The 12,328-nt window shown below is 41.9% G+C and overlaps 1 protein-coding gene across 1 annotated transcript in view; it reads left to right on the forward strand.

The window, feature by feature from the left end:
* Positions 1–9,777: 9,777 nt before the first annotated feature.
* Positions 9,778–12,328, forward strand: part of GRM3 (glutamate metabotropic receptor 3) — a 94,262-nt gene continuing 91,711 nt past the window's right edge. Inside the window, exon 1 of the mRNA XM_069956162.1 lies at positions 9,778–10,245. Coding sequence (XP_069812263.1) covers positions 9,778–10,245 — 468 coding nt within the window. The remainder of the gene's footprint in view (positions 10,246–12,328) is intronic.

The following is a 12,328-nucleotide window of genomic DNA, read 5'->3' on the forward strand; positions in this document are numbered from 1 at the left end:
ATGAACTTATAGCCTGTTGGGAGCTATAATGGAATAAACAGGATCCCTTTCCCATCTATTCCACTATAGTAGAAAATTAACTGTATATTTAATTAAAACAGCAACATTTTGTTCGGTCCCTATTACACCAAAAGATGTCTGACAGATTATCTGACAGATTTTTTCAGCCAAAGCCAGGAATGGATTTGAAAAGAAGAAAAATCTCAGTCTTTCCTGCATGACCTGTTCTCTCTTTATAGTCCTTATAGTATTTTGCTATTTTGAATTTTAAAAAATATCATTATTAGAACAAATATTTGGTCTAATTTAGGTTTCCAAGAAACAAGCATTTTTTTCCATTTGACTTTAATAGGATTTCATATTCAATCGAATAGTTGAGCATCATGGTCTACTCGAATCTTATTTTGAGATTTCAAATATTTTACTCCTCGCTCATCTCTAATTGTAATAGTTAAATGTAATGTTCACATTTTAAACACTGGTTCAGCTGCCATAACTTTTATATTAGGGAACAGCATTATCAGTTATTCTCTAATATTCTCCTAATAGTCTGCAATAATGTTCATATTCCCTTTACAGGTTACAAAAAATTTAATAAAGGGCATAGGCTAAGGGAAATCAAACTTTTTTGTTATTCTGGAAGCTTTAAAAGAATATCATTCATTGACCGTGGGTTGTTCTTCTTACAGAATATCAACACTCAAGTTTGGCTTAAGAATTGTAAAATTTAATCAGAAGTCTAAAATATATAAACTGTTAATGTAAAGATGATGGCATTACAATAACAAGTCAAATATAATAAAACAAGTTGGTATGTATGAAATTGATTTATTGAATGTCCTAAACAATGCCTTTTTTCACCTCCATCTACTTGTTCTTTACTATATGTTACATTTAAACAAATTGTACAGACATGGCTAAGAAGGAGAAAGGTTATATAAAACCCAGTAGAAATATAACGGAGAAGTGAAAAGTACAGATGAATGTATTAGCGGTAATAAGCCAGTGTGTTACAATTCATGTGTGCTGGTTATAACTACACTACCGTTCAAAAGTTTGGGGTCACCCAAACAATTTTGTGTTTTCCATGAAAAGTCACACTTCTTCACCACCATACGTTGTAAAATGAATGAATAGAAAATAGAGTCAAGACATTGACAAGGTTAGAAATAATGATTTGTATTTGAAATAACATTGTTTTTACATCAAACTTTGCTTTCGTCAAAGAATCCTCCTTTTGCAGCAATTACAGCATTGCACACCTTTGGCATTCTAGCTATTAATCTGTTGAGGTAAGCTGGAGAAATTGCACCCCATGCTTCTAGAAGCAGCTCCCACAAGTTGGATTGGTTGGATGGGCACTTCTGGTGTACCATACGGTCAAGCTGCTCCCACAACAGCTCAATGGGGTTCAGATCTGGTGACTGTGCTGGCCACTCCATTACCGATAGAATACCAGCTGCCTGCTTCTGCTGTAAATAGTTCTTGCACAATTTGGAGGTGTGTTTAGGGTCATTGTCCTGTTGTAAGATGAAATTGGCTCCAATCAAGCGCTGTCCACTGGGTATGGCATGGCATTGCAAAATTGAGTGATAGCCTTCCTTATTCAGAATCCCTTTTACCCTGTACAAATCTCCCACCTTACCAGCACCAAAGCAACCCCAGACCATCACATTACCTTCACCATGCTTAACAGATGGCGTCAGGCATTCTTCCAGCATCTTTTCATTTGTTCTGCGTCTCACAAACGTTCTTCTTTGTGATCCAAACACCTCAAACTTGGATTCATCCGTCCACAACACTTTTTTCCAGTCTTCCTCTGTCCAATGTCTGTGTTATTTTGCCCATGTTAATCTTTTTCTTTTATTGGCCAGTCTCAGATATGGCTTTTTTTTTGCCACTCTGCCCTGAAGCCCAAAATCCCGCAGCCGCCTCTTCACTGTAGATGTTGACACTGGTGTTTTGCGGGTACTATATAATGAAGATGCCAGTTGGGGACCTGTGAGGCGTCTGTTTCTCAAACTAGAGACTCTAATGTGCTTATCTTCTTGCTTAGTTGTGCAATGCGGCCTCCCACTTCTTTTTCTACTCTGGTTAGAGCCTGTTTGTGTCCTCTGAAGGGAGTACTACACATCGTTGTAAGAAATCTTTAATTTTTTTGCAATTTCTCGCATGGAATAGCTGTCATTTCTAAGAACAAGAATAGACTGTCGAGTTTCAGATAAAAGTTCTCTTTTTCTGGCCATTTTGAGCGTTTAATTGACCCGACAAATGTGATGCTCCAGAAACACAATCTGCTCAAAGGAAGGTCCGTTTTTTAGCTTTTGTAACGAGCTAGACTGTTTTCAGATGTGTGAACATGATTGCACAAGGGTTTTCTAATCATCAATTAGCCTTCTGAGCCAATGAGCAAACACATTGTACCATTAGAACACTGGAGTGATAGTTGCTGGAAATGGGCCTCTATACACCTATGTAGATATTGCACCAAAAACCAGACATTTGGAGCCAGAATAGTCATTTACCCCATTAGCAATGTATAGAGTGTATTTGTTTAAAGTTAGGACTAGTTTAAAGTTATCTTCATTGAAAAGTACAGTGCTTTTTCTTCAAAAATAAGGACATTTCAATGTGACCCCAAACTTTTGAACGGTAGTGTATGTAACTACTATAACTACAGCATGTAATAATATAAAATGGACACAAAAATAGGGGCACTCATCAGTGACTCATCAGAGTCACTGGAAAGAATTGTTAGTTCACAATAGACCACTATCCTGGACGTGTTGTGCTCCTATGCAGGCACAACACTACAGCAAGTTTATTAAGATATTAACCCCTTAGTGACCGCCGATACGGCTTTCTACGGCGGTCACTAATGGTCCTTATTCTGCTGCCATCAGCTTTTTACGGCGATGGCAGAGAATAAGGCTGCGGGGCCGGGACGGCCCCCACCCCATCCCCCCGGCTACCGGAGGTAGCTGTGGGGTTGGGGCCGTGTGTGGGGTCCGTCCCGCCCCCCCCCCCCCCCTTACCAACGATCGCCGCTATTAACGTTATAGCGGCGACCGTCGGTAAAGGAGATTACCGGTGCCGCAGCCGCCTTACATCTCCCCCCGCCGTGAATCTACGGCGGGGGGAGATGAAATAAGTGTCCCCCAGACCTCAGATCAGCCCCCCCTAGTGCCCCAATAACTAACCCCCCTCTCCCGGCAGCCATCATTTCCAAGATGGCCGCCGCCATCGCTGTGAACCGACTAATGTCGGTTCACAGCGATGTAAAAGTTAAAATGAATGAAAGCCCCATGCTCTCCATCACCAGAGGTAGCGGAGAGCATGGGGCAGTCATCGGGGACCCCCCTGTTTGGTCCCGGTACAAGCGATCAGCGGTATATACTATATACCGCTGATCGCTTGTGCCATGTGCATCCAGGCACTTTTTATCCCCTGTCACCATGAATGATTGGTGACAGGGGATAAAAAGTGATGTCCCCCCACCCCCCAAGTCGCCCCCCACCCCCCCTGTCACCCCCATCCCCCAGTCACCCCCCTTCCCCATATACTCACCGGATCCACGGAGCTCCTTTCTCCTCGACGTCCTGGCTGGTTATGAAGTGCGCATGCGCTTCACAACCAGCCAACTCTGAAAATTTAAAGTGACAGAGACCAATTTGGTCTCTGTCACTGAACTATGATTACTGAGATAGAAAATATCACAGTAATCATAGTAATACAGTGAAAATGAATATGTAAAGTACAAAAAGTGACAAACATACAAAAAAATAAAACACACACTTTTTATTATAGTAATAATTGCAGTTTACTCCCAAATTACCCCTAACCCCTCCCCAGATTACCCATAACCACCGCACGTTGTCCGTAACCACCGCACGTTGCCCGTAACCACCGCACGTTGCCCGTAACCACCGCACGTTGCCCGTAACCACCGCACGTTGCCCGTAACCACCACAAATTGCCAGTGACCCCCTCCCGATTGCCCGTAACCACCCCAAATTACATGTACCCACCCCAGATTACCTATAAGCACTTCAGTTTATCAGTAACAATCCCAGATTGTCTGTAACCCTTCCAGGTTGCACATAACCCCCCAGGTTCCCCGTAATTACATGTAACCCCCCCCCCAGATTGCACGTAACCATCGCGTGTTGCCTCTGACCACGCCACGATGCCTCTGACCACGCCACGATGCCTCTGACCACCGCACGTCGCCTCTGACCACCGCACGTCGCCTCTGACCACCGCACGTCGCCTCTGACCACCGCACGTCGCCTCTGACCACCGCACGTCGCCTCTGACCACCGCACGTTGCCTCTGACCACCACACGTCGCCTCTGACCACGCCACAGCGCCTCTGACCACCCCAAATTGCCAATGACCCCCTCCAGATTGCGGTGCCCATGCCAGATAACAGGTATCCACCCCAGATTGCCTATAAGAACTTCAGTTTATCCGTAACCACCCCACATTGCCCGTAACCACCCCACGTTGCCCGTAACCACCCCACGTTGTCAGTAAGCACTGCAGGTTGCCCGTAACCACCCCACGTTGCCCGTAACCACCCCAGATTGTCTATAAGCACTGCAGGTTGCCCGTAACCACCCCACGTTGCCCGTAACCACCCCAGATTGTCTGTAAGCACTGCAGGTTGCCCGTAACCACCCCACGTTGCCCGTATCCACCCCAGATTGTCTGTAAGCACTGCAGGTTGCCCGTAACCACCCCACGTTTCCTGTAACCATCCCAGATTGTCTGTAAGCACAGCAGATTGCCCGTAACCAGCCCACGTTGCCTGTAACCAGCCCACGTTGCCTGTAACCACCCCACGTTGCCTGTAACCACCCCACGTTGCCGTAACCACAGCAGGTTGCCCGTGACCCCCACACGTTGCCCATAACCACCCCTCGTTGCCCGTAACCACCCCACGTTGCCTGTAACCACCCCACGTTGCCGTAACCACAGCAGGTTGCCCGTGACCACCACACGTTGCCCATAACCACCCCTCGTTGCCCGTAACCACCCCACTTTGCTTGTAACCACCCCAGGTTGCCGTAACCACAGCAGGTTGCCCGTGACCACCCCATGTTGTCCGTAACCACCCCAGATTACCTGTAACCACCTCAGGTTGCCCATAACCACCCCTGGTTGCCCGTAACCACCCCACATTACCTGTAATCTCATTTTTTTTATTCTATTTTAGTAACTGCGCTATTCTAATAACCATTACTAGCTGCAATTTTGCTCCTGTAAATTGGTGCTCCTTCCCTTCTGAGCCCTGCTGTGTGCCCATACAGTGGTTTATGCCCACATATGGGGTACCGTTGTACTCAGGAGAACCTGCGTTACAGATTTTGGGGTACGTTTTCTCTCCTGTTCCTCGTCAAATTGAAAAATTTCAAACTAAACCAACATATTATTGGAAAAATTAGAGTTTTTCATTTTTACTGGCCAATTTTTAATACTTTCCTCTAATACCTGTGGGGTAAAAATGGTCACCACACCCCAAGATGAATTCTTTGAGGGGTGCACTTTCCAAAATGGGGTGACTTTTGGGGGGAATCTATTCTGCTGACACTACAGGGGCTCTGCAAACGCACCTGGCGCTCAGAAACTTCTTCAGAAAAATCTGCACTGAAAATGCTAATTGGCGCTCCTTCCCTTCTGAGCCCGGCTGTGTGCCCATGCAGTGGTTTATGCCCACATATGGGGTACCGTTCTACTCAGGAGAACCTGCTTTACATATATTGGGGTGACATTTCTCTCCTGTTCCTCGAGAAATTGAGAAATTTCAAACTAAAGGAACATATTATTGGAAAAAATCGAGTTTTTCATTTTTACTGTCTACTTTTGAATACTTTCCTCAAACACCTGTGGGGTCAAAATGCTCACCACACCCCAAAATAAATTCTTTGAGGGGTGCACTTTCTGAAATGGGGTGACTTATTGGGAGATTTTACTCTGCGGACACTACAGGGGCTCTGCAAACGCACCTGGCGCTCGGAAACTTCTTCAGCAAAATCTGCATTGAAAAAGCTAATTGGCGCTCCTTTCCTTCTGAGCCCTCCTGTGTGCCCATGCAGTGGTTTATGCCCACATATGAGGTACCTTTTCACTTAGGAGAACCTGCGTTACAAATTTTGGGGTACTTTTTTCCTCTTGTTCCTCATAAAATTGAGAAATTTCAAACTAAAATAACATAATATTGGAAAAATTTGAGTTTTTCATTTTTACTGTTTACTTTTGAATACTTTCCTCTAATACCTGTGGGGTCAAAATGGTCACCACACACCAAGATGAATACTTTGAGGGGTGCACTTTCCAAAATGGAGTGACTTATGGCGAGATTTTACTCCGCTGGCACTACAGGGGCACTGCAAACGCACCTGGCGCTCGGAAACTTCTGCAGCAAAATCTGCATTGAAAAAGCTAATTGGCGCTCCTTCCCTTCTGAGCCCTCCTGTGTGCCCATGCAGTGGTTTATGCCCACATATGGGTTACCATTGTACTCAGGAGAACCTGCGTTACAAATTTTGGGGTACTTTTTTCCTCTTGTTCCTCGTGAAATTGAGAAATTTCAAACTAAACGAACATATTATTGGAAGAATTCGAGTTTTTCATTTTTACTGTCTTCTTTTGAATACTTTCCTGTAATACCTGTGGGGTCAAAATGGTCACCACACACCAAGATGAATTCTTTGAGGGGTGTACTTTCCAAAATGGGGTGACTTATGGGGGGTTTTCTCTCTGCTGACACTACAGGGGCACTGCAAACGCACCTGGCGCTCAGAAACTTCTTCAGCAAAATTTGCATTGGAAAAGCTAATTGGCGCTCCCTTCCTTCTGAGCCCTGCTGTGTGCCCATACAGTGGTTTACGCCCACATATGGGGTACCGTTGTACTCAAGAGAACCTGCATTACAAATTTTGGGGTGCTTTTTGTCTCATATTCCTTTTGAAAATGAGAAACTTTAATCTAAACGTATATATTATTGGAAAATTAAAATTTTCAATTTTTTTACTGCCTAATTGTGAATACTTTCCTCCAGCCCCTGTAGGGTTAAAATGCTCATTATACCCCTAGATTAATTCTTTAAGGTGTGTAGTTTCCAAAATGGGGTCACTTATGGGGGTTTTCAGGATACCAGACTTCTAAATCCATTTAAAAAAAGAACTGGTCCCTAAAAAAATCAGTTTCACGAAAATGTGATAATTTGCTGATACATTTCTAAGCCCCATAACACCCTAAAAAAGTAAAATATGTTTACCAAATTATGCCAGAATAAAGAAGACATATTGGTAATGTGACTTAGTAACTAATTTATGTGCTACGACTTTCTTTTTTTAGAAGCAGAGAATTTCAAAGTTCATAAAGTTTTCATGATATTTTGATGTTTTTCACAAAAAACACACAAAATAGTGACCAAATTTTGCCACTAACATAAAGTGCCATATGTCACGAAAAAACAATCTCAGAATCGCTAGCATACGTTAAAGCATCACTGAGCTATAAGAGCATAAAGTGAGACAGGTCAGATTTTGAAAAATTAGCCTGGTCATTAAGGCCCAAACTAGCTGCAGCACGAAGGGGTTAATAACACTATGGATCCGCTACTAGGGTATAGGCTCAAGCACTTGCACCTAACCCACATGTCATATTGCTTTCAATTCAGCATTAGTAGGAAACAGAGAAAAATCCCCATATAGTAGTCTATACTATGTAACACTATTCCATATAGTATATTGCTAATAATTATATGTATAATTGCAAAGGTAGTTTTGAAAGGATAGTAGGTTAGAAGTAGTTTAGCAGGTTATTAGCCAATAACAAGATTAGTTTAACGTCACAGATGTATTAATATAAATAATAATTATTATTATTATTAAGAATGTATATTTTATAAATTTATAATATATTTATATATTTATATGTATATTTTTTGTTTTTTTATTTATAATGTGTAATTCTTTCTTTCTTTCTTTCTTAATACCACATATTGTGTGTACGTATAATACAAGAGCAAATTGCTATGTGACTTCCTGTATTTCACTTGCAAAGAACTGAAATCCTTAGTAAACAGACACAATGATAATAAAAATCTTTACTGTGTTATGAAGATTTGGAGAAAGCTAGGGATAAGAAATGTCTAAGGGCCTTAATCCACCCTGCCTTATAATGAGAAGCATTCTATTTGCCTTTCTCTGGGTAATGCTTCACACACTGTTTATGCATTATACACAGTACACTATTTGGGTTCAGTGAAGGAAAATGACTTTATGGTTTAGTAGCGCTGATGTAGTTGTGTTTACAAATTATTATTTTCCCTGCACGGAGAAGCCAAATGCTGCTTACAATGTGTCCATAGCTATTGGTGATGCTTACACACATAGCCTCATTAATTTTAATGGACATATTTGTTTCGTTATGTGACAATCAACCAAGGACATTTCTCTAATTAATTCTCCAACTTGGATTATACCCCGCAGCAACTGCTCCCATCCACTGAAGTTATTGTTTGACCAGGCAAATTTGCTTAGTCTTAAATGTGCTAATGCCTGTATTCAATCCTCCAATCGCCTGCAAAAATGTTGCAGTAATTATAGCGATCATTATCCACCTGCAGCACAGTCATACCGAAGATGCATCTACTCAAATGCGTCACATTATTTTGCCACCTTAGTAACATATCAAATCATGGTTAAAACACAATTGTACAATTGCATTTTTTATTTCATTGCACGCAAACATACTGGACTATATTGCATTATTCTTTATGCCCTTGTTTATTTTCCATTATAATGTGTTAAATAGTCTAAAATGTGATACTATGTTACTATCAATCATCTGTTTCCAAGTGGTGAAATATATCTTATTGCATTTAAAACATAAAGAGGCAACCAGAGCTGGAGAAAACAGATACAGAATTCATATATATATATATATATATATATATATATATATATATATCCAAAATAATAGTATAAATTTGGTACACTAGGATTTATAATAGTTCCAATGAGTCTGCCTATTCCTTAAAGCCACTTCTTAATCCAAGATCTGTCCTGGGGTCCGTTCGGCAGGTGATGCAGTTATTGTCATAAAAAAACAACTTTTAAACTTGCAGCCCTGTGTTAAATTGGCATGGCCTAAAGTGCCTGTGTCCTAGGATTGTGATGCCTCTCTGCCCCTCCTCCCAGCCCTCCTCATCTCTAGGAATGCCCCCAGGCAGTATTTCTCCTATTAATCACCTGTCTGAACACTGCATATGTGCTGGACAGTTAAGGCACCCGTGCAGTGTTAAGACAGGTGATAAATAGGAGAAATTGTTCTAGGGGCATTCCTTTTCCTAATGATGAAGAGGGCGGGGAAGAGGGACGGAGGGGTGTCACAATCCTAGGAGATGGGTACTCTAGGCCACACCAATTTAACACAGGGCTGCAAGTTTAAGAGTTGTTTTTTAGGACAATAACTGCATCACCTGCCAACCCCAGGACAGATCTTGGATTAAAAGCAGCTATCCAAAGGTACAAGCAGTTTTGGGGGGTCAGATTGTGGGTACAGAAATACTTTAATATTTCAGGACCCTCTTATATGTTTATATTGGAAAAGTGTATGTGGGGGCTGTCATAACAATTATATGTCATAACAACTCTCTTTCTTGTATTTCTATAGAAAAGTGATGGCACTGCAACCACCTAAATGATTCTGGTATGGAGGATATATAACTTGCAAGTCCAACCCTTATACCAAGAAGCAAAAATCATGAAGACTTATTCCAGCTTTCAACTGGTTGTTTTGGCCTTATTTTCCAAAGGAGTTTTGCTTTCTTCAAGTGACCACAACTTTGTGAGGAAAGAAATCAAGTTTGAGGGAGATCTTGTATTAGGAGGTCTTTTTCCAATAAAAGAAAAGGGCACAGGATTAGAAGAATGTGGAAGGATCAATGAGGATCGGGGCATACAGCGCCTAGAAGCTATGTTGTTTGCAATTGATCATATTAACAGAGACAGCACACTTCTTCCTGGAGTAAAGTTAGGTGTTCACATTTTGGATACCTGTTCAAGGGACACCTACGCACTGGAACAGTCCTTGGAGTTTGTTAGGGCTTCATTGACAAAGGTGGATGAAGCAGAATATGTGTGCCCAGATGGTTCACTTGCCATTCAAGGGAACAGTCCATTACTTATCGCTGGGGTGATCGGTGGTTCATATAGCAGTGTATCTATACAGGTAAGCAAAATATCCTATTCACCTACCTAAATCAATTAAACGAATGTGTTATTGTAAATTACTTTAGCAGAGAAAGTCATATCATATATTCTGCTTATACAACGCTTTTCAAAATGAAGACCAAACCAACTTCAAATCCATGATACAGTAAATTGTCTAAAACTCCATTTTATACTATGATGAGGACATTAGAGATGAGCAAACCTTGAGCATGCTCGAGTTCATGCAAACCCGATTGTTCAGCATTTGATCAGCGGTGGCTGCTGAACTTGGATAAAGCTCTAAGGTTGTCTGGAAAACATGGATACAGCCAATGACTATATCCATGTTTTCCACATAGCCTTAGGGCTTTATCCAACTTCAGCAGCCACCGCTAATCAAATGCTGAACAATCGGATTCGGATTGACTCGAGCATGCTCAAGGTTCGCTCATCTCTAGAGGACATCTTTGTGCTTCTTTTTAGCTTACTTAAGATGTGGACTCAGCAGTATGATCTTGTGACCGGCTGTTCTGTGTTTGGATATTCGTTTGGTATGTTTGAGATGTGCATGCACAGACACTTGTAGGCTTTGACTTTATTTAGTCCCTTTGCTGTTGAAGTAGGTGTATAGCTATGGTGCACTTCTTTCCAAAGTCATCAATCTGTTCTAATGAACAGGATTAAGATGTCGCCTGATTTGAGTATAACTATAAAATGGTTGCTCTTCCTGTCATATGCCTTATCACAAAATTACCTGAGAAGGATGTGTCTATTTCAAGAAAATAATATTCCATAGGACATATACATTCTAAATGAGAGAGGTAAATGTCAAGAAATCCTAGGAAACAATACATGCAAGCTGACAAGACTTCTCCACGAGAGGGGATAGAGTGACACTTTTCATGATATATTCTAAAAATGTTTATCATCACTTCATCTCAAGCCTGTCATGTAAAGAGATGGATATCAAGATATGAGGGAAACGACACAACTCTGTATCAGAAAGCATGCACCTAAGAAATTGAAAATCTTTCTACAACAAGTAGTTCTTTTGACAGGTTTCTAAAATCCTAGAAGGTACACGTCAAGTCATAATTTCAAGATTCTATTAAATAAATAAAAAACTATGGAAAAACAAGCCTAATGGTGCGTTTACACAGACAGATTTATCTGACAGATCTTTGAAGCCAAAACCAGGAGCAGACTATAAACAGGGATCAGGTCATAAAGGAAAGACTGGGATCTATCCTCTTTTTAAATCCATTCCTGGCTTTGGCTTCCAAAATCTGTCAGATAAATCTTTCTGTGTAAACGCACCCTTAAAGGTATACACATACAATTTGAGCTGGTTTGTAATATCTATTAGTAAAATCTTTTTAATATTATCTAGTCATATAGCACCTGCATTTCACACAGTGCTGTATAGAAAATCCACTTATAGAAACAAAAAACCTAGCAGTTTTCGTAAGCCCAATAAATGTAAGTTTCACTATCTTTACCTTTTTATCACAGCTTATTCTGATGAATTTTCATATTATATTGTAATATATTTCTTGGTGGGAGGGAGGGAAAGCTGCAATCCTGGATCAGAAGCAGTCATACCAAGCTTTGCACAATGCACTTCTGGCTTGTATTAGTTGCCTTAGATACAGGGCCACCCACTCTCTCTGTTTAACCCCTTCGCCGGTGGGGGCCTTCAGAGCGGGGCCGCGTGGCAACTCCGCTCTGAACCGCCGCGGTCCCGGGTGCCGCATGTAACCCGGGGCCGCGGCTATTAGCGGGCACGGTCGGATCGCTGTGCCCGCTAATTAAGTCTTCAGATGCAGCTGTCAAAGTTGACAGCTGCATCTGAAGACTTCAGAGCAGCTTTTCCCTGGTGTCTAGTGGGGAGATCGCTCCCCTGTGATGTTGTCAAGGAGGAGAGATCTCCGTGACTGGTGCCGGCCGGGGTCTGCGCCGTAATGGCGCTGATCCTGGCTCGGCATTCGGTTGCTTCCGGCTGCAGCATTGATCTATGCTGCATATCTATGCAGCATAGATCTGTATGAGAGATCAGTGTACTTATACTAGAAGTCCCCCAGGGGGGCTTCTAGTATGAGTGT

The sequence above is a fragment of the Dendropsophus ebraccatus genome, chromosome 1 (assembly GCF_027789765.1).
Source record: "Dendropsophus ebraccatus isolate aDenEbr1 chromosome 1, aDenEbr1.pat, whole genome shotgun sequence".
NCBI classification, from domain to species: Eukaryota; Metazoa; Chordata; class Amphibia; order Anura; family Hylidae; genus Dendropsophus; species Dendropsophus ebraccatus.